The sequence below is a fragment of the Ixodes scapularis genome, unplaced genomic scaffold (assembly GCF_016920785.2).
Source record: "Ixodes scapularis isolate PalLabHiFi unplaced genomic scaffold, ASM1692078v2 PGA_scaffold4__175_contigs__length_147842914, whole genome shotgun sequence".
NCBI lineage: Eukaryota > Metazoa > Arthropoda > Arachnida > Ixodida > Ixodidae > Ixodes > Ixodes scapularis.
In genome coordinates this window covers 70,849,566-70,872,288 of record NW_024609879.1, presented here as the reverse complement: position 1 = coordinate 70,872,288, position 22,723 = coordinate 70,849,566, and the positions used below count along the sequence as shown (strand labels likewise).

The window sequence follows — 22,723 nt, the reverse complement described above, 5'->3', positions numbered from 1 at the left end:
AATAATATATACTTCGAAGTATAAACTTTCTTAAAAAGCGTTAACCAGCATGAATTTATATATCGGCCGTTTTGCTATCGAGTTCATGAGTCCGAGTTTACTTCTTGTAACTGTAACGGGAGATTGGAGAGCTCCCTTTAAAATAAGCCCTACCTTAGTTAAAGGGACATCTATGCACAACGTGAGAAGCATCTCCAGCTTCCTATACTAAAGGGACCTCAACTAAACTTTCCTTTACGCTGCAGTGTGTATGGGGTACAAGACATCATTATGAGGAAGACTTAACAAATATTCGGAAGGAGAGCCTTCTAAAAGTATTGGGCGTATCTACTCTTTTGTGGAGCACTCGGCAGAGCTAATCACTGACCTACATGGAAAGCATGTCGAATGACAAAGCAGAAAATATATTTATACGGAACATACACTGGGCTTCGTGACTCACAATATCACTCAACAGAGGTCAATTTTCTGTCGAAACGAGTTTCTCGGTATCGTCATTCGTCGAACTCTCGCCGTGCATAACAGTAATCGATTTCCCGAGAGATTTTTTTGCAATTGAAGTTTTCAATGTCTCAATGACGTGTACTAAGTTGTTCTCTACTTTTTTCTTAAGTGATATTTTAGAGTTCCAGAAGATGTATGTTAATATGTACCTTCTTCTTGGGTCTAATAACGTCGGAATCATTAAAGTGGCATGCACCCAATACACTTTAAGGGGCACAAAATTGAAACTTGAAATATCGTCGGGACACTTCGAAACGCATGGAATATGAGCCATGATATCCGTAATTGATAAACGCGCTTGTGCGTCTTCAGCGAATGCCTATATTTTTTGTTCGAACCGACGGATTCAGGCGAGAGCTTCAAAATTATCCGTCGGGGCGGCGCGACAAGTCTCGGGACATTTGCCGGTGACGTCACGCTCGCAACGTCACAGGACCATAGAAGGCCAAGGGTACCGTAATTACGATCGTCGTCACTAGGTGGCGCCAGCCCGATCGCAAGTGGGTGAAGATGAGGAAAAAGCGGAGCGGTGTCATAAAGTAAGGCGCAGACAGCGGCGAAGCAACCGTAAAAAACAGACATCGGTCGGGTTGGGGTTCTTAAAACCTCCAAGGAGCAAGGCGGGAACGAAAATAGAAGGAATTGTGTAGCGCACTTGGGTCTGAGGATATTACCATTTTCGGCGTACTGAACCACACCTCCGGGGCTTCGAAGGACAACCGGCGCACCAAGATTGATGTTGGGAGGGGTGCAATCGTGAAGAGGGGCAGCTACGTGGATCAGGTGTAGGAGCATTGTAGAGCCGCCCGGCCCCTTGGCATTGGGATCCCAGAAAGTGTCAAGACCACATCTGTCTGACCGGTGAGCTGGTATAGAAGCCAGAAGCGCTATGTGTGTTAAATCTCTCTGTAGGAAGTGCGCGAGACAAAGGGAACGAAAGGTTTATCGATTGTGTTGCGAGGGATGGGCGGGAGGTCAGACGAGACAAGGATGTGCTCATCATGGGTGACTTTAACGGCTATATCTATGAGCTTGATGGCCTCTCGAAAATGAGCGAAGGACAATGAACCTGGTGTGCTAGGGGCAGTAGAACTTGCATAGATTACTGCTTGGTGTCACAGGGCATTGGGCGCTTCCTCGTGCAAGTGCATATAGACGAGGATGGTGCGCACAGCGTTAGTAGCCACCACAATCGTCTTAAGTTGGTCTTCAACAGGGCAACCAGGAAGAAGGCGAGGGAGACATCACCAAGCTTCATGCGTCCCTACCTTACCGAGGATGCTGCAGCAAAAGTATCGGAACGTTTCGTGAAGAGCAATGGAAGAAATAAAGCTGGACACTAACAGGATACGTCAATGTGCTTAAGCGTCTTATCAAGCGGCATGCGAGAATGCGCTCCAACGGAGGCCGAAGAACGAAACGTCGATGGGACACTGAAGTAAAGACAGCCATTCAAACTCGACAGGCTGCAAACATGGAGCATCGCCTGTCCCTTCGAATGGGGCTTGAATACACGGTCGTACAAAATTGAGAGCTGTACCAAACGCGGAAGCAGTACGCCAAGCAGCTCACTCAGAAAAAAATAAGGACAGCGGATCTACGTACTGTTCTTCACATTCGCTCCAGTGGAAAAGACGCTTCGAGGACGTTTTAGAGCTACATGGGTACACTGGAGAGCCGAGACCAATTGACCCCGTCCTCGATGAGTGCGCAGGACAAGAAGTGGAAGACCCGGGCGCACACATCACGACGTACCTAAAAGAGATCTATTCTACCGAGTGCACATTTACTGCCAGAAAATAAGAATGGACAGCTAAGTCTACGTCCAATAGCACCAGATGGGGAATCGGCGAAGTGAGTATAGTGTGTGCAGTAATTCACCTTAAGAATAACCCATCCCAAAGCCTGGATGGTATCCCGGTAACGGTCCTTAAAGCCTTGGGAAATGACGCCAGACAACAGCAAGCGTCTACACTGAACGACATTTTCTGTTGGACAGAATCTATACCAGATGACTCGAGGCATGGCAGAGTGGTCTCGATCCCCCCCAAGAAAAGGGAACGATCGCCAACATCTACGCAGCTACAGGCCTCTGATGGTTGCGAGCACAATATAGAGAGTATTCGCATAGATGATCGGAGCGGACGGTTTCATTGGCAGAAGAGGGTGGGCACCCTACTGAGCTATAGGGAAGCTTTCGTCGAGGGCGCAGACTTGAGGACAATCCGTTCAAAATAAGTCAGTGCATCGAGGTAGCCATAAAAGTGTAAAGACGTTTACTGTGCTACTTTATGGACATTGCCGAAGCCTATGACAGTGTTCCTCACTCACTGCTCATTCTGTTTTTGGGGCAACTAGACCTGCCAGAACAGTGTGTTTCTCTCGTCCCCCTTTTTTACGAAGGCAGTAAGCTGAGTGCAGAAATGAAAGGGGTAGAATCCGAAGACGTGATAGTGACTAGGGGACTTCGGCAGGGGTGTCCACTTTCCCCGCTCCTCTATATGTTCTACGTGGCTGGGATAGAGGAGAGGCTAATTCAGTCAAGAGTGGGCTTCTTGTATGTATTGGAAATAAAACTATTCTATTCTATTGTACCACTTAACCCACCTGGAGGGTAGTGAGGAGGTGAACTGGGTGCTGTAAGGGCTCACCTTCGCCGACGATATCACTTTAATGACTGAGGGAGCGGAAGATATGCAGCGGCTATTGGATATATGCACTGCGGAGGCTGCAGTGCGACACCCAAATGTCCCTAAATATTAAAAAATGCATGCATGTATGTTTCACGCGCTCGTCTTCCCCCCACGTATCACTAAAGTCAATGACACCGTCCTCCAGGCCACTACCGAACATAAATATCTTGGTGTTTATTTAACCAATAATTTATCCTGGAATAATCATGTTAATAAGATCATATCCTCAGCTAATCGCTCTCTTGGTTATATTCGGCGTAATTGCAAGACGGCTTCTTCTAACCTGAAAAGACTTCTCTATATTACTCTTGTTCGCCCTAAACTAGAATACGCCTCATCCATCTGGCATCCCCACTTTTCATTTCTCACCAATGCAACAGAAGCAGTCCAAAACCGCGCAGCTCGTTTCATTCTTTCCGATTACTCCCGTTTTTCCAGTGTCACAGAAATGAAATCGCAATTAACCCTCCTTGACCTTTCTCTTCGCCGCAAAATTTCCAGGCTTTCCCTCCTGCATAAAGTGTTTTACTCTCCCTCTTGAAATCAGTCTCTCCTTAGCCCACCCAACTATGTTTCTTCAAGACTGGACCACACATGCAAGATTGCCTCACCGAAGACCAAATTTACAGCTTACAAACACTCATTTCTTTGAAACTATTGTGGACTGGAATGGCCTTCCCGATAACATCGTCACCATCGCAGATAGCACCAAGTTTCGCCTCGCACTTAACCACCACTCCCCTCTGTAATGCCCCTCGGGGCCCTGAGGGTATTAGTAAGTAAAAAAATAAATAGATAACGCAAAAATCACCAGCGATTGTACATTTCTCAGGGTCGGAAGACACGATTTGCTGTAAACTTAAGTTGGGTGACGAGCTGGTGTCACTTCAGGACTCGTACAAATATTTAAATGTCATTCTAGCCATTACGCGGGAATACCTTCGAGGTCATCACGCTCATCTTTGCCAGTCAGCTGGGCGAGGGGCCAACGTCTTTCAAAAAAGAAGTCTCTGGAGCTCCAATATGTTCCTATAGTTACACGGGAAGTCTGGAATGCAGTAATGGTTCCGGGCTTGGACTTTTGGCAATGCCGTTTTGTGCGCCCCTGGTGAATTACTAGAAGCTCTGGAGCCACTAATACGAGCAGCGGGACGAAAGGCTCTGGGCAGTCAAGGAAATGTGGTTAACAAATCCGTCCAGGGAGACCTAAGTTGGTCTAGCTTCGAAACCAGGGAAGGAACCAGCAAGATAAGTTTTTACACGCCTCCGCCACATGGATCGAAACCGATGGGCCAAAACATTTTCTGTGCACACTCACATGACTGGGACACAAACAAGGTGCCAGAAGCGCCTCTTCCAATTCCAAACAAAAATACCCTTAGAGGCAGTGACGGGTGGGAGGGTGGAGGCTAAAGAGAGAAGCAGAGTACGAGAGAAGGAGGTCTTCCAGTGGCTTGAAGCCGCTCAAGCGAATCCAACGCTGCTGCCGTATAGCAAAAACGAGTAACTGATCGCGGCTGAAACCCTGCTCTATGATCGCAGCTTGGGCAGCCGCCCTTTGTTCGAGGCACCAGCGGCGCTCTACAAACTCTGGTTTACCGGGAGCGGCTTGACTCCAAGCTGGTTTCCACGATTTGACGCCCGTGGAGAAAAGTACCTGAGACAGTTGAACACCAAGTACTCTTTTGTGAGCGCCTGCTGCCAACCGTGCTGGTAGATCGCCGGCTTCACTCAGAGGCTGTGCTCGCGTGTGCAGTGGGTTTTAACACGATGGCTGACTGAGACGACCTCTATACGGGCTGAGCAGACGCCTTTACACAATCAGGCATGACATCTGTACCATGGAGTGCGTGCGAAGGACCAAACCGCGTCTGGAAAACTGGCGGAAGAAAATTTAGAACAGCAGAAGCTTATAGGGTTTCGTCTAGGGCACGAAAACTCTTCGAGCTCGCCCCTAATAAAAGAAAAAGCCGCATCCTCAACATCGTTGTCATCACGTGTTACAATCTCGCCAAATAGGAACTAGAACTGAAAGGTTTGTCAGCCGCCGCTCGTTCCCTCGCGCCTCCATAGGACACGCCGCGCTGCGGTGCTGCTTCTGATGTGCCCACGACGTCTCACATTCTAACGGAGCTCGGCCCCCCAACTACCAGGTGTTATTGAGAAATCGTTTTATTCGTTTTAAATTGCTTTTCTTACGTTTAGCGACAAAATATTCGTGTTTATGAGCTGCTTTCACAAAGAAAACCATGTTTACGCAAAGGAATAGGCGCTGAAATTTCGGTTCCGTACCTTTTTTAAAAAATACACAATTACAATCATCGATGTACAAGATGGAGAACTTTTCTGAAGACAAAATAGATAGTGACAACCCAGTTATGGTTGACTAAAATGGTGAACTTGACTGAGGTAAAATATTGACTTAATTTTCATTGACTTCAAAAGGTGCGTTTATTTTCTCAAATATTTATTTGGAGAAGTTTGGGCAGCACATTTTAAGATCTCTTAAAGTGTTTTGTCAATGGTGGCATAACATACTCTGGGTTGAATTTTCGCTTTCACTGGTAAGTATATCAACGCGAATCGTTTTTAGGCTAGGTTTTCAAATTAAGTGAAGCCACAAAAAGCGTATCTGTGAATTTCCCTGCTAAATTGATTTAGCGGTGCAATGCTTATATATTTTGTTGGAAAACATAATCTGTGTGTCGGTGACGTGAAATCAAGCAATGTGACATCAATTTTCCTGCTAGATTTAGTGCGGAATTACACGTTAAATTTAGCGGTAAAATTGGCATCTGACTGACCTTAGTCACTGGAATGGAGAGGAGTGGGGAGTCCTGGGGAGGCAGAGCTCGAGAATGAATTCCTGGAGGTAACTAGCGCTAAACCAAATCTAACACTAATTGAGCATGGGGCGGAAGGAATGGATGGAGTCAATGGTATGGAATAGAGTCAATGATCTGTATAAGAGTTGTAACTTGGGCGAGTTGCGGATGCCATACTAACGAAAAAACGCGCCAAAAATTGACAAAGGAAGGACAACGCAGGTCGTGTCTGCTCGTTCAACCTGTCATTGTTCAATATTTTGTGCTGTCTTTCGTGCGTCAATAGGCCAATGAGTGAATGGGGTAGTTAGGAGTAAATAGGGTGTGGTCAACGGGGTGGAGAGGAGTGAAAAATCTTGAGGCCGAGCTTGCGAAAAATGCCTGAAGTTTCCAGCGTTAAACCGAGTATGTTTCACGTAATAACACAATGGCATGATATTCACGATATGTCGTTTTGTTCATTGCAAGAACTAAGGACTGCAAGTGTTTATCTGACCATGTTCTAAAACATGCTTTCGAAAATATTTGGAAAAAAATGAAACTTACATGGTGACTAACAACACAGCATCAATGCGTATTCCACGTTCCTTGTGCCAGCGCACCTCTAGCCTATTGCCGAATACCTTGAGTACTGCTTTCAGAAGTTCGGAATCTAGGGCTTGCTTGTCTTTAGTGAGAGCTCTGAAATCCTCCTGCGGAAGTCAGATATTTAAAAAAAGGAGCACAACCCCTGCATAAAATAATTAGAAAAGCGTAACTTACATTCCACTGACTGGCTCCAACGAGCCTGAATTGCACAGTTAGTGTAGGTTTGGCAGTTGCCAGTATTTCGTTGACCTGATAACGAGAAAGCCATCAAAATAAATAGTCCCATGACTCAGAAAGTTTTGTTATTAAATCTTCATTTATTAGTTCAGTTCACGCCTCGTCTTTCAAGAAAGACTTTAGAAATTTCCTGCTAATCAGGTGTTCAAGAGAAGAATAACCGTTTATTTTTTTTTGAACAAACTGTCAGCCACCACGGACCCTAGGCATTGCAGAAAATATCCTAATTAGCTACATAATTCAGTCTAACGTGCTCGTTAAATTGTACCTAGTGAAAATAAACATATGGTTCTAATTATAAACATTGTGGTCGTCATCGAACCTCCCTAAATTATTGAATTTTAGGTAGATCTTAAGCACGTGTAAGGGCTGTGGCTGTGCTAAAGTTTCTAATCGGTGCAGGGAAAAGGTTGATGCAAAAATGCGGATGATAAAAATATCAGGCACGTTTTGGCATCGCCAACCTCGACCCTGGTGCAGGAGTGGAATTGAATTGAATTAAATTGAACTTTATTTCAGGAACATAATACCAAGGACACCGGTAAAAAATCTTTCACTGTGTACGGTGCCCTTGCACGCACTGGGAATGCGCAATAAAAAAAGAACAATTATACTAAAACATTTCTAAATGTTGTATTAAAGAATCGAACACATTTTGTAAAAAATTATCAATACATTTAAAAAGATTCCCATAAAATTTGCGAACAACAGTTATATTGAACTAAACAAAGCAAAAAAAGTGTGCAGTGTGTTTTTTTTGTTTTTTTTCTTAGTTATACAATGGATATAAATGCCATCCACGCAAATGTTGTTGAGCAGTGTAGGTAGGTTATGGAAAAGAGACTGCACTGCATATTTTGTCCGAATGGGAGGAACCTTCCAGAATTCGCTGTGACGAACATTGATAACTGATTGACACCCAGTCAGGTTCGCTAGTTCCGCCAAAAAAAAAAATAAAATAAATAAACGCCAAAGTTCATAAGTCGTACAGAAGTAACAATTTATAGCCATAAGTACTGAAATATTTTCTGACACAGTAGATCAAAAATAAATGTTCCACATATCTGTCGTGTGGAACGTGAGCAATAAAACGAAATATTTTTTTATGGAGAATCAGAAGTTTGCGGATCTGCACGCTTGACACGTGCCTTAATTATTCCTAAAATTGACAAATCTAAGTGTCTTTGATGACGTTCAGCAAGTGTATCATTAAACCTCGTTTATTTTCATAAACTAAGAAGTCTACCAGTAGCTTTTCCTTAAATATTTACCTTATTAGTGCGTTTTGTGGAATAAGTAATGTCTGCATGCTTGGCACTTTGTTCCAGAAGACATTATTTTTACAACTACCGTATGCGCAGAGAAATGGAGTGAGAGGAGGAGACGGGACCGCGCGTGGACGTCAGAGCACCAAGCTCTGATTGGAATGATTAGTTGGTAGACATAAAGCTATAGATGCCTTTGTCTCCACTGCACTTGTAGAACGCGTTCGAATGCGAGAATCAAACGCCGGACGTTAGCGTTCCCCGTTCTAAAGCGTTCGGAGAGTGCAGTGAAGACAAAGGCAGGTAGCTTCAGGTCTACCTACTAATCATTCGAAACAGAGCTCGGCGTTCTTACAATACCGAGTGCTCTCGTCTGCTCCTCTCAATCAGTTTCTAGCTCTGCGCATGGGTAGGAATTTTTTACAAATGTTTGCTAAAACGCTTGGTTTGATTCCGTGCTTAAGAGCAACGCAGCACGGCGAGGGCCTCAACTCTACGAACTAAGACTACACGAAAGGTACACCATGTAAACTAACGATTTTAAGGCGCATTAGACGGCTCGCAAAAATCGGCATCTCAACGTACCGCGCTACGATTCACTAAAGAGGTGTAAGCAGGTGGTGGAAGTGCGCTGTGAAAAGATCAGAGAATTAACTTACCTCGTTATAAAAAAAAAAAAAAAAAAAAAACTGTTCTGCGCAATCTATGCCGCCACTTCGCAGACGATGCGCGCGAAGTGCTGCCGTCAGATAACGTACGCCACGTTGAGGGAGCGCCGGCCCATGCGGGTTGTGATTGCAGACGATCCCTTAAAAAAACCCGAATCGGAGAGCGCTCTCTGGACGCGGTGTACGCCATCTGTCGGCAGCACTTCTCGCTACCCGTGCATCGTCTGCGAAGTGGTGGCGTAAATTGCCCAAAACAGGTTTCTGCATTTTTTTCCGCTTGAACGATGTAAGTTCGTTCCTTGATTTTGCTTTTACTGTGAACATTCACCACCTGCTTGCACCTCTGTGGTAAATTGCATGGCGGTACGTTGAGAAACCGATTTTTGCAATAAAACTAAAATGTCTTAAAAGCGTTCGCTTACATGCTGTATAATAAAATTATAGAGGGCAAGAAAGTCGGCAACGAAGTCTTTTGAAAGTAAAATGTCACATTAAATATGTGTTGATGATGTGTGGCTGTTGATTTTGCATAAAACTTGCATAAAAGTAAATAGAAAATGTAACTCGAAATGTTAGTCTCCTGCACTAAGGGTGGGGGGGGGGGGGGGATTTTGTTTGTACCGTTTCGAGGAAGACGAGATATGCTTAAGCTCAAGAAAGAGAACAGGATCAAAAAATACTGTGCATTGCTTCCTAGGTAAGGCGCCATATATGTACATGGTGTACAGAACTTTAATAGATCAGAAGGAAGAGGCCCTGCGTAAAGTTTGTTACATTGCATTACTGAATGTGAAAAAAAAAAAATACTTTGAAGACGGAACAATAAATTCGTGGTTGCATTTAGTGTGAATAACATTTTAAAAGAGAAAGCCACACCCAAGAAATAATTTATTTATTTATATAAGAGCACTGCCAGTGTCACGGAGATTTTAGCCGGTGGTAAACTGCTTTCTTCAGCTTTAACATACTGTTATACATAGCTATATATACTTATGCTCTGAAACCTCTAAAATCCTTCGATTTTAGCAAAAATAATTAAACCAAAGCGACGTCCTTTTGTGAGTATCAATATAACAACACTTTTGCATAATTAATGCACATCTTCCAATAGCTACACCACTTCAAATTAAAAACCAGATCTTGATTGCACTCGTACTGACTGTTAGTATTATTCTCGTTAGAATAAAGTAGAGGGGCGTCGACATAAGTTTTCAATTTTATAGAAATTTCCTCCACAGTTTATTATTCGCAAAGATAAATGCTTCACGAGAGCGAATTATTGAGGAATCGCAGAATATAAAAAAATAAGTTATCAAATGAAGCGCTGTCAAAATTGACACAGCATGCTAGAAGACTAGTCAACAATTCCATTGACGAGCTGCTGACTGAGAACATACTTTTTCCTCTCCCTTACTTTTTTATTTCATATATTTCGTGTTCTTTATTTTTTGAGCAATATAATCGTTACAATACTCGGTAATCAGTGCGACATTCAGGAAAGGAAACAATGATAACTCTTCAGTGCATGGCAATGACAGTTGCGTTAGCCTTGTAAAGACAGCTAGCTAGCGTCTTTGAAATAAAAAGACGCCTCATAAGGTGGTGCTTTGGTATATACATAAAATGAGTGGCTCAATTTATGGGCTAAAAGGAACTTATAATTGTATGCTACATTTTTTTTGCAATTGTTCGTTGGAACTATATTTTCTTACCCCGGAAGTAAAAAGGCTCACTGTCGAATAAAATTTTTTTACCAATTGATTATTTATTTTAAACATAACCTGTTATCCGATTCTTCGCTGTTTGTAAATTCGCAACGCCGAACTTATTATGGCAATAGACATTTGACATACGTAACTACTTTTGTGAGGGTTACTAAGAAAAAAACATAAAACCCCAGCGTGTAATTATGCAAAAATTCGTATGCAAAGCAAAAAAAAAAAAAAAAACATGAGGTTGTACCGCATAGGAACCCAAACAATTACTTTTTTACAGCGGAGCTGTTAAGGGCTAGTTACCCCAGAATTGTCTCCCCCGCAAAAAAATAAAAATAAATAAATACACCGAGCTCTGGACACCTACCGCCATCGATGAGTGACAGCGGCAAGCAACGTATCTGGTTGCCGCCGTCACTCATAGATGGCGGCAGCCTTTCCACTCTGGCTTGCCGACTTGCGGCCGGCCATCCTTCATCAACAGAGTGGAAAGGCTTAAAGATTTTTTAACTTTTCATGAAAAACGGAACGAAATTTGATGCCAGCAAAAGCAGAGCGTTGGAAGGCGATGCATACCCGCGGCGGAAAATATGCAAAAATAGCGCAGATCTAGGTAACATGAACAGAGCGCGACACTGTTAGCGCGAACAAGCGATGGCCGGTTTTTCCAGTTTTTCTCTTTGAAACCAAGTGATGTCATCCAAGTTATTATTGCTATGGAAAGAGCTGATTTAGTTCAATAATGTAAGCGATAACACTTCGTGCTCGATAATACTATTTAGCAGTAAAATTCGAAAATGCGCCGATGTCGTGTTCGCGCTAACAGTATCGCGATGTGTACCACTTTTCTACTTGCGTCTTCGTTTAGTTAGCCATTCCACAACAATATCTCGAAAGTTATCGCTTAACCTTGTGCAAAGCCCTTCAAATTTACTCACCTTCTTCAAAAACTCTCTCAAATATTTCAATATGCGATATCTATGGTAAATATGTTTTTTTAGCTGTTTACCATAGTATATGTAAAGGTCAAGATACGCCGAACCGCCAGAAGAAAGCATGCCTGAAAATGAATAATAAAGTTCATATATAATGAATGCAATCAGCTCGTGGACGTTTGCATGAAATAAATGCGTGGACAGCCGGTAATTGCAGATTTTGTTTAGACTCTATAATAAGGAGATATAAAGTACTTTTCAAATACAGATGAATAGGTAAAAACATACAAAAAAATTTCGAGGACACCTAAGCACTTCTTATGAGTTGTGAAGGAGAAAGCATCCTCGGCGCCGAGAGGAGCAAAAGCCGCCGCAGCGCCGGCAGGGAGTGCGGCGGTCCGCGCGAAGACCACCCTGGCTCGCTGGTGACTGTTGCAAAAAAGCATTCACCTTAAATTAGGGAAATGAAATTTAAGGAAAAGCATTCTCCTTAAATTTAAATAAATGAAAAAGTACACGCATGACGATAATAATCCCTAAAGAAGGAGAATAAGGGGGCGGGGGGGGGGGGGGGGGGGTACAAAGGACAAACCTAAATATCCGAACGCAGTTAGGTGACCGGTGCTAGGGCGCAGTCTGAGCGCGCACCGCCGCCTTCCCTGACGGCGCTACGGCCGATTCTGCTTTTCTCGGTGCCGAGAATGCTTGCTCATTCACAATTCATAAAAAGTGCTTAGGTGTCCTCGAATTTTTTTTTCTGTGTCGTTTTAGTTATTAATCTTTGTTTGAAAAGTGCACTATGGCTTCATCGTAGAAAGTACAGTTTAAAATAATATATTTATCCCCTATCTAAAGTCGTACTTCTTGTTAGAATAAAATTCGATTGACGTTTTTAGTTCGTCCATTTTCTTTCGTAGTTCTTCAAAGCCTCCAGCGGACTTCTTTTCTTTCAACTTCGTTAACACGTTGAAGCTGTTACCATTGTCTCTACGGCCGGTTCTAGACAAATTCATAGGTGTCTTTCGGCCATTGATATTTGCTTTGGACTTCTTAGCACAAAGAAACAACAACAACAAGGATGTCTTCAGTAATGAATAATTGTAACCTCTGAACGCAAGCACAGTTTGCGAATTGCCTATGGATCATTTTTAAGCACTTAGTCATTTGTACGGTTTATGAATAGAGGCGACAAGCTTTATAGACAAAACGGCTAACTAAGTGGTCGATGAATTAAAAACTCTAGTATAACTCTTCCTGTCTGTCTCTGTATATGTTGTATACCGGCCCGCGCGAGTGGGCACGTACACATAATTTTCATTATCCCAAGAACCAAATGGAAGGTAGAAGGCTTGAACCTTCAATCTGCTCAGAACATAAACTCTTTGAACAGAACATGAAGAAAACATGCAAAATATTTTTAGTCACGCTAAGTGTAGGTTCAGAAACGCGACCAAGGAAACACTCTTTTTCTTTTTTTTTTGGGGGGGGGGGGGACATTATATATCGTTCAACACATACCAACCACCTTGAAGTGCAAAATTTGTGAGGTTGAGCTAACTAAGTAGCATACTGCTTCGGCAAATAAATTTAGATAGATCGCTATTTTTTTTTTTTTTTATTTCGCTTATGAAACTCGTATCCCACTAAACCTGGAGAATAGCTGCGTGCTGCTGATGTATCGTTTCGGTTGATTATTCCTTCACACACTGCCCCCGCGCTCAACCGCACCTAAACATCCCGATCGCGTACCTTGTCCTCTTTTCAGTGTGTGTTCTTGCCCTCCACTACGTGCTTTAGTGCTCAACATTGGCGGATCGGTGCCCGAGCGGGCTAGCGCACACCAGCTCGGAGCGTGCACGTGGAACGAAAGCTCGCGCTGCAGAACCCAGGGGTCCTGGGTTCAATCCCCACCCCGGCCCGTTTCGATCCGGATGAGAATCGTACCGGCGTGCGGTCGTGTATCCCTACATCGTGATGCACATTAAAGACCACAGGCTATAGTGGTTGTACCGCACTGGCTAAATTGCTGATCTAGAGTGCGTAACAAGGTCGCCATGTTCAGGCAGAATGAACTCGTGCTGTATAAACAACGTACCTCTATACTTCTCAATTTTCTTTTGCTCAAGATTTGTGTTACATGATCAGAAGACTTTAAAAGCAACTCTGTTCCAGTTTTTATTGTTCTCATACATTGATCATGATATTGTTCCCGCAACGTCAATTGGAACATAAGTTTAATATGTTTACCCACGTCAACAAAGACCAGTGATTCATAGACCAATTGAGATTTCAAATAAATGCATACCTGAGTCACGTGCCATAACTTGTATTTCATGCGGGCTTTTTGCATCTACATCGAGACGTTCGTTCAGCGACGTACCTGAAAAAAGTGGCGCACCTCGCTAAATGCTGCCGTCGAACCAGTCATTATAGGCATGAAACAAATAATATAAAAAAAAACGCAAACTGAACATCGAAAAATATTTACATTACGCTGGACAAATCTATGCGATTTGTTTTTACTTTGGAGATATTAGGAGCGAGGAAAGTAAATTCAACATTGCATTAATGTTGGCTAGCTAGATGAACGAAGCAAGACAAAATATTTTTATGAAATATCACATATTTTTTGTTGGTAAAATGCGCTGTATACACTACAACACGTTGATGTCGTTTTGATTTGGGAGGGTAGGAAAAACCGTTGGAAGTCCTTGGCAGTTTTAGAAACGGAAAGAGTTTCGAGTCCATTACCCTATTAGGGCTCCGCATCCAACAATATTTCGATCTTAGAGGGGCCATGAAACGCTTTTCTTTTTAACTTAAGCTAAATACTACTCAGAATTACTCCCTAACGTTAATAACTGAATAAACCTGCCTTGGTTTTTCAAGTGTTAGAGTTCGGCTACTCTCATCTCCACAGTGGTTGGACACGCGCCACTACCCGAGTGCCAGCCGAGGCATTGATAGTTACAAGCCTAAGTCGAGCGCTCACGCAGTTCTCGTGTCCAAACTATGAGCCGCGCTCGATTAGCGGCCGGCGGGTAGTTTCGATTCCACCATTACGTCATCAAGCTTTGCGAAGGCAAGACTGAAAAAAAAAAATGTCCCGTTTTATACTCGCAATTTCACCTCGGCACAAGGAGCTTCCGAATCAGTAACATCACATCCCAAACGTTTGTAATCCCCTGAATAGCATAGGAGGAGCATGCTGACGACATGATACCTAAACAAATGTGCTTTTGTGACCCTTTAACTTAGCTGTCATTGCAGTAGTGATCAGCGACTTCCGTGTTCAGGTGAAGCGCGCTGACCATGATACATTTTTTCAACGTTTGGGAAAACAAATGTTGGTACAAAACATGTTAGGCAATCTACTTCCGCAGGCTGCAGGTTCGCTAGAGGTGCCACTCTCGTCATTCGCAACTACTTCTGATGGCTTTCGAAGAAATTTCCAGCACTAGCCTTTATGGTGATTAAAATAATCCCTGGAGAAGGGGAACAAGAGGGACAAAGGACAAGCACAAATCTCTAAACACCGCTAGGTGACTGGTGCGCGACCGAAAAAATCCGCCTGGTCCGCACCAGTCACTTAGCTGTGTTGGAGATTTGCGTTTGTCCTTTTCCCTTCTTGTTCCCCTTCTCCAAGGATTATTTTCATCATTCTTGTCCAGCTCGCTTGCAGCTTTGCATTTAATTGCATTATAATCATAGCCTTCATGGTATTTGCTAATACTACATAGATTCTTCGAACAGGACTGCGCGAATAGTTAAAAAAAAATTATCCACTCACCAGTTCTTCTCACAACCAGAGCTGGCGAGTGGATACAATTTTGTTTATCCACTGGGCGCCAGCTATCGAAACGTGCGGGGACCAGGGCTCGCCGATGAAATTAATCAGGTGCACCCAGAGGTTCCAGAGGCGACGGTACTTGCTTTTCCGAAGAGCTCGGCAGAGCGGGCCTCGGGCCCTTTCCCCCGAGCTTCTTCGTAGTGGGCGCCTATATCGATAGCCGCCGAGACATATGTGCTTCGCAAGAAGCGTGGCAACCAATTAAATGAGTATAAGTTGCACATGACATTCGAGACGCCGGTATTCCGGTGACTTAGACGTAGCGCATGAAAACGCAAGGAAGGGCGCCTGTGTGAACCCTCCTATCACGCAGCACCAATAGGGCAGCTTTACGGCGTTCGCAGCCTTCCTTTGCGTGGTCATCTGCCAGTACATTCATTCAAACACTGAGAGTGTGCGATGACTCAGCAATTCCATTCTGTATGCGTGCGAATCTGTGTCTCCTGTAGTTGCTGACCACAGAAGAATTGCTTTTCGAGGCAAGTCCCGCGGATCTTACTGTCTCCCCGAAGCCAATGACGCCTGGGATTTAGCCCATAAAGACGCCGAATATTCACGGATCAAGCAATGGGTACATGATACGCCGCGAAATAGGAACTAATTAACCCCCCCCCCCCCCCCCCCCCCGACCGGCGTTTAACTTTCAGTGAGTGTATAGAGGCTTTAACAGCGCTCCGACATATTGGGAAACAATGTCTAGGCGTCATCATGTTTGGTTACTAGAATCATTCGAGGATAATGACCGAACAAGTTCTTAACGCCAACTGTAGAAGTTTTAAACCTGTTGTAGTTTTTTTTTTATTTTTATGTAAACACAAAACTAGTTGTCTACTGCCACACTTAAACAAAAGAAGCACATGAGATAATCAAAACACTTCACGTGAATGGTATTACCATATGCTAAGTAGCAGAATAAAAAGAACACTTTCAGAAGAATCATTATCTGAACATCCAAATGACGTGAGAAGGAAAACAAAACCTTCTTGATGGCCAATCTGTACGTGATTCGATCCTCTAGCGTGAGCGAAAAACGACAAACCAAGTTTGTGTCTTCTCCAATGCTAACACCTAGGCGGAGTTTGTGCCTGAACATAGTTTTTTTATAGGCCACAACGAATGCGAACTTTCACCGGAAAGAGTGGCTGTCTGTCATGACGGTGTCAAATTTTGTGTAGACTATAGGTGGTATTTAGTTTGTGTCGTTTGCAAGTGGCAGTGGTCTCAGCAGAGCAATAAAAGGTAGGCTTTGACTAAGAAGCCGTGTTGATGTACCAGGGTGTTAGCCATTCATCATGCTTGAATCAAATTGTCCTACACCAGAACTTTTGTCGGCATTGTTTTGTAATTTGTTTGTATCTGAATTGTTACTTTAAAAGATCCTTGACCCTTAAGTCTTCCTATGCTTTCTTTCGGACTGACATTTGTCCTAGAGAAACTTTGAAATGCAAATATCGTTTTTGTTCACGTCAATTAGGAAGATTAAGTTATAATATCAAATGCTCAGTAATTATAACTTAAACCACAACGACAACTATACTATTTCATATTGAAGCTACGTTAAATTGAAAACAGAATAACAACCGAACGACCCGCTAAAGGGAAAGGGAAAGCTGCAGAGTAATGAAAGGGTCGGAATATGACTTTGATAAAAGAAAAAAAAAATCAAGAGGACTAAAAGATATCAGAAACAACGTCAGTGTTCCGCGTGTGTGTGTGATTTTATTCCGTCAAGCTCGGGTTTTTAAAAATCGATCTAGGTTGGGGACCATGTGGGCCAATAGGAAACATGCTAAACTGGGCAATTAGTTGACTGTTTAACTAAAAAGCGCAAATTACATTTTTTCTCTTACTCGCTGGCCATGATGAAGTTGAAGAATCGGCGCTCAACCTCATTATGGTCTAGCCGTGATGCGAAATTTTTATAAAAAAATTCGTAATGAGCGCGATGGTGCGAGTCATTTTTGTACACTTAAATCCGAATCTATGCAAAGAAAGATCGCCGTGAGCCAGAGTTCTCTCAGCCCCAACCCTGAGGGAAAATTGTGGTTGCAAAAACGATTTCGTCAATACTCTTTATGAGCAGAATTAGAAAAGCACCAATGTAATTGCCATTGCGCTGTTACACGTAGACTCATTCGAGATAGAGTACGTCATGGTGGTTAGAAGGAGTATTTAAAACATACAGCGGAACAGACGGGACGGAAGAAAGTAGACAAACAATCGGTGAATTTACAAGTGAAGTTTTAATCCTCAAAGCGCAGCCTATATACACCACAAAAGAAAGGAAGCACACACAGACAAAGACTCCCCATTGAAACTGGAACTATCATCGCGCATTTTGTCATCGCGAAAGGAGGTATAATTCTTTAGCCGATAAAAAAACAGATGGTGTGTTGACACACACTTCCCCTCAAGCGCGCTATTGTCTCTGCCTTTATAATCTCTCTAGTCAGGGCATTGACAATTTTTCCAGTGACACCAATGACAGTGCGTTTGTTTTTAAAATTCCGCACCACCCACAAGCACGACAATAACTGCCCAAGCGACGTGATACTACCCTGTTTATATTGTAACAATCTTCTCTTAACCTATCACTGGGGCATCTGCCCGACTGGCCTACGTTTTGTTCACCACAGGATAGCGGAGCGGAATATGCATTTTTTTCTGTACAATCAACAAACCGATTTTGATGCTTCTTTGTACACTCCGGAGGCCTCCCGGTAGACTGATTGACATCTCTGCAAAGCGTAGACAACTAGTTTGGGACAAAGAAGAGCACAGTGACGTCTACTCGCTTTCGTATTATCTTTAAGCCATGGGAAAATCTATGTAAATATTAGAGTATAGCAACTTTTGTTTTTTAGGAGCGTTTTCCGTATTTGCGCCGCCTTCTAGTTTAATTTTCTTCAACAAAGCGCCTGCAACCAACACCAATAGGTGTTCCGGATAATCCACTGACCGGAGGCGGGAGACTTGAGCGTCAAAGGTCACCTGTGCTTCATGGAAGCAGGATTTCTTCAGGGCATTCCTGAAGCACAAACTCATGATGCCCCTTTTAACAATTTAGAATGGGCGGATTGGTGAGATAAAGTGGCTTTAGTCCACAGTGTTCGAACGAACAACAAACGTGCTCTTCTAAAAATCTGAAGACGGAGGTCGAGGAAACGTATGCACTCATTGGCAGCCAACTCGTGAGTCAAAACCATTGGGGCCAAGCAGTCACCGAACACAGACGTGACCCACTTGACACCAAGCGGGTCACGTCATGCTTGGTACTATTTAAAATCACAAAATAGTCGTCAACGAAACAAAATTGTTTACCATATTTGAACCGTCTAAAAGGCTAAAAAGATCTCTTTCGTGATGTGCGATGTATATTTCGCTGAAAAGGGGGGCGATGCAAGACCCTATGTACACGCCCTACCTTTGCAAAACATTATGAGTCATTTCACTCTGTGAAGGTAGATGACCAGCGAAGCTGTTTAGCACATGACACAGATGTGACACGAGCTTTTGAACAAAGGTACGAACCCATTTATTGTCTTGATCGGTGATCATCGTAACAAAAGATACGCACACATATTTATTGTTGTCTTGATCGGTGGCCATTATTTCGCGTGGATGAATATATCCGCCCCAAGGAGCCGGAGGAAACTAGACACGCGCGGCGGGACCGCCACCCGACGGAAAGTAGACACGCGCGACGGGGCCGCCACCCCAGGATAGCGGAATAAAAAAAAACTAGGCACGCAACATCTTGGAACGACGACAAAGAGAGGGCGGAGTGAGCGTAGACATGACCAATGCGTGTCGCACAGCGGCAAATGTTTGAGAAACCTCCCTTATCTACCTTAGAGTCTACTGATCTTGAAAATGGTGCCTACTGATGACTCAACGAGGTGGAGGGGCCTAGAGCGATAAACCGGGGTTCCGGTCTGCACTCGAAAGTGGCCCCCATAAGGCCGCTGCCATTGTACGCAAATTTGACCACTCGTCACGTGACCAAACCAAATACGTGAGGTCACAGAAAAAATGGCAGCGCCCTGGCAGCGGCTGGCCCCAGCTGGGCCGGAGCATTGGCTGGAGCTTGTCGGTGCTTTGTTCGATGCCGTTCATCTCGGCGAGTCAATTTTAGACGCGGAAGCCGTGATATGAGGCCGGTCGAAAGCGACTCCAGAGTTCAGCGTGGTGTCTGACGTAGGTATAACGTGAAAATATGGAGGAATGGTGTGCATTTCGCTGTTGACCGACGGGGATATTGTCACGAAGGAGGCAATCTGCCCTACGTTGCTCGGACCTCGGATTGATTGGGATACCGCTAGGACAAAATGTAAAGTGACGTTTCTGTGCTCTCGTTGCTGCACAGTTGTGCTGTCCAAGAACAACTGCGCAGCGGCCTTGAAGTTGCGAGAATGGAGCACAAACACACTGACACCATCCGCATATATGCAGACGACGAGCGCATCCCGGCAGGGTAACAAGAAGCCATATATCCGGGAACTGGACGCGAGACAACGGAGAAGCTGTAAGGGTAAGGGAGACGGAGGGCGTCCTTTTCACACACCCACACCTACTGACTAGGAAAGGCGGGAGAAGAATAATAAAGCTTGGACTTGTGTTTGGGCTAGTTGGTTGTACACTCATAGACGTGCTGCGCTGCGAAGTTCTGCAGAAGAAACGCGTGACTAAAATTGAAAAAAAAAGATGAGTTTACATTGAGATGAGGAGACACACAACGAACGCGAATGGGCGCAGATTAACAACTGTTTATTCTTTTCTTTTTTCTCCTTTTCAATTCATTAGTTTCCCGTCGCGTGAGTTTGGAAAGGAGCGAACGCCCAAGTAGCACAACACGCCGGGTTGGGGATGGGGCGGTATTGGCCTGCCGGGATACCGATACCGGCCAGTACCGGAAACGCTCCAAGGGGCGACATTGGCCGGGTCCAATGCCGGAATCCGGCCGGTACCGGGAACTTATTGGGAAACCGGGATGCCGGGAATACGGGATGTTCCCAGCGAGCTCCCGACACAGATCCCCGGCATGGAACCGGTGGTACGGTAGGAAACCATCAGTGTGCCAGCGTGTTTCCGGGTCAGAGCCAGTCCAATTGCGGATTAGTCCCAGCGTAAAAACAGATCAGTGCCAGCGTAATTGTGGGTCATTGCCTGCGAAATTGCGGATCAGTACCAGCGTATGCGTCATTCAGTGTACCCAGCATAGAACCAACAGAATGCTATCTGTGTCAGGCTTTAAAGCCCAGGAATGACATTTTACTGCATTTTTGAACAGCTAACTTCTCAGTAGATCAAACTGACTTAAATGTGGAAAGGCTAAATTTCTCAGTCCAAACTATTTTATTGGTTTTCATATCTTTTATGGTGCTGACCGTTTTTAACATGTTTTTCGTACTTGAACTGAAAAAAGCCGGTTTAGTGTTTGTGCAATTTTTTAGAAACCAATTTGGTGAACAATTGTCTTTCTCCATGTATACAGTATACTCATGGCAATTATTGTATACTCGTTGAGACGACATGTCCCATTCATCTGTCGCCCAGATGCATATTGTGGGTAGTACAAGAAGGGAACATACAAAATTTTTTTTACCGTGACATTCTTTATTGTGACTCGTGCATCCATAGCAGCTAGCTCCTCAGCCAGAGTGTCCCTCATCGTCAAAGGCGGTTGGAACCACCAGTGGAGTGTCCGTCTTTTTAACTCTCTTGCCCTTGCCCGCCTCCCTGCCTGTCAGCCACTTCTGCACCGCGTCCACGCTGCACGAGTGCGACTTTGTGTGGCACCTGTACAGAGAATTGTCAGATCACACAGATTAGTTGAGGGATAGGGGAAGCCAATATCTTGCATATTAGCTACACACAAGGTGCTGTTCACACACTGCAGTTTGTGAGCGTTTACTTTGTGTAAATATGGGTCCCTCACCTAGCCTGCAATTCAAAGGTGACAGAAAAAGAGCACCACAGAGGTGGAGATTGTGGGTTTGGCTACCACGCTAAGGTGCAGATTCTATGGAGGCATATGGCTATTTCACGCAACATCCTATTAATCTGAAATGGAGGGCGAGACGGGGTGGGGGGCGAGAAGGGGTGGGGTGCAGAGATGAGTGGTTAAAAAAAGAGCAAAACTTCCCCAACTGACACTCTACAGACCAAGGCCTCTGAATGGTCGTCATTAGACTTTTAACCTGGAAACTAGCAGGATAACAAGACAAGAGCAACAAAAACCTTTTCTCACAGTTCCTTCAAGACGCTGCTTTTCAGTATGAAGGTTCCGAGAATGGTAACACAGGAGATATTCATAATAGAAAATGCAAGTCAAATTTAAGAAAAAAAAAAAAACGACAGGAACTGACGATTTAAATTTTGCATATTGCAAGACTTAACAAGAAACTGAAGCTGTTCTGTATTTGAGAAAGAACACCAAAATCGTCTTGATATGGCATCCAGGATCACGAATATCGAGTTCAGTTTTTCAATCTGGTGCACGGAGGCTGCAGAAATTAATTTCTAAAGTACAGCTGAAGCCCCTCCTTCCCGGGGCGTGACGTCATGCTGGGAGTTTTCGGAATTTCTGCTCTCGCTCATCTTCAGCTCCTGTCAAACCTATGCACGTGAACTCTTGTATTTGTAAAAAGGTCAGAAATAGACGCCACAACTGGCATCAGTGTGGAAAAATACAACTGGCAAGCTTGCAATTGCACGCGCCGCCCACACGAGCGACACGTGCTTGGCGCCCCAAAGATCCTAGTACGACGTCACGACTGCTCTGAGGTTTTTCGTGTTTTCTCGCGTCTAGTTACACCTTCGGGGAAAACGAAAGCGATATTCAGATTCACAGGACAAAAATACGCCAGAAGTCACCTATAGCTAGTTTTTTTTGTCAAAAAGTGTTTCAGTTTCCCTTTAATTGTCAACATATTTCAAAGATTGTGCTTGTCTTTTGAGCTCCAATAGAGATACCATCAATTAAATAGCTAGTAAAGAATATGCATTACCGATGACCACCTTACACATCATGGCGTCCTTGAACCTTGACTTTCCTTGGTAGCCCAGAAGGGCCGGAGAACTGCTCCTGGACTTGCTTTGAGAACAGGCGTCCCACCATCTCTCGTACCACCTTCTGCAGGTTCTTGCTGTCTCCTAGAGACACGAGCTGCTCCTCCTAGAAAGACAAAATGTGTTCTCAATATGTCAATAAAGTTATTTATATGCAGATACAATGGTATGAACATGTCTCAAGTAAGAGAATGTGAATGCCCAGGTAAATGCAGCAAGCCACATTATACATGCATCAAAATGTTACAATATTTACTAGAGAGAGAATAAAAAATATTAGAATATATGGCATCTCTACCTGTCTTAGACGAAACCAGAAAGATTAAAATATTCCCCTCCATACTCCGCTAAATCTCATTAGTCAGTCAAATT

At 43.9% G+C, this 22,723-nt stretch overlaps 1 protein-coding gene across 1 annotated transcript in view; it reads right to left on the bottom strand.

Moving 5' to 3' along the window:
* The window catches only part of LOC115329267 (venom metalloproteinase antarease-like TfasMP_A), a 35,736-nt gene extending 19,516 nt beyond the window's left edge, over positions 1-16,220 (bottom strand). Inside the window, exons 1-5 of the mRNA XM_040217999.2 lie at positions 16,175-16,220; positions 13,736-13,810; positions 11,434-11,555; positions 6,785-6,859; positions 6,569-6,714 (exon numbers count right to left, since the gene is read on the bottom strand). Of these exons, the coding sequence (XP_040073933.2) occupies positions 6,569-6,714; positions 6,785-6,859; positions 11,434-11,555; positions 13,736-13,810; positions 16,175-16,220 (464 nt within the window). The remainder of the gene's footprint in view (positions 1-6,568; positions 6,715-6,784; positions 6,860-11,433; positions 11,556-13,735; positions 13,811-16,174) is intronic.
* Positions 16,221-22,723: the final 6,503 nt, after the last annotated feature.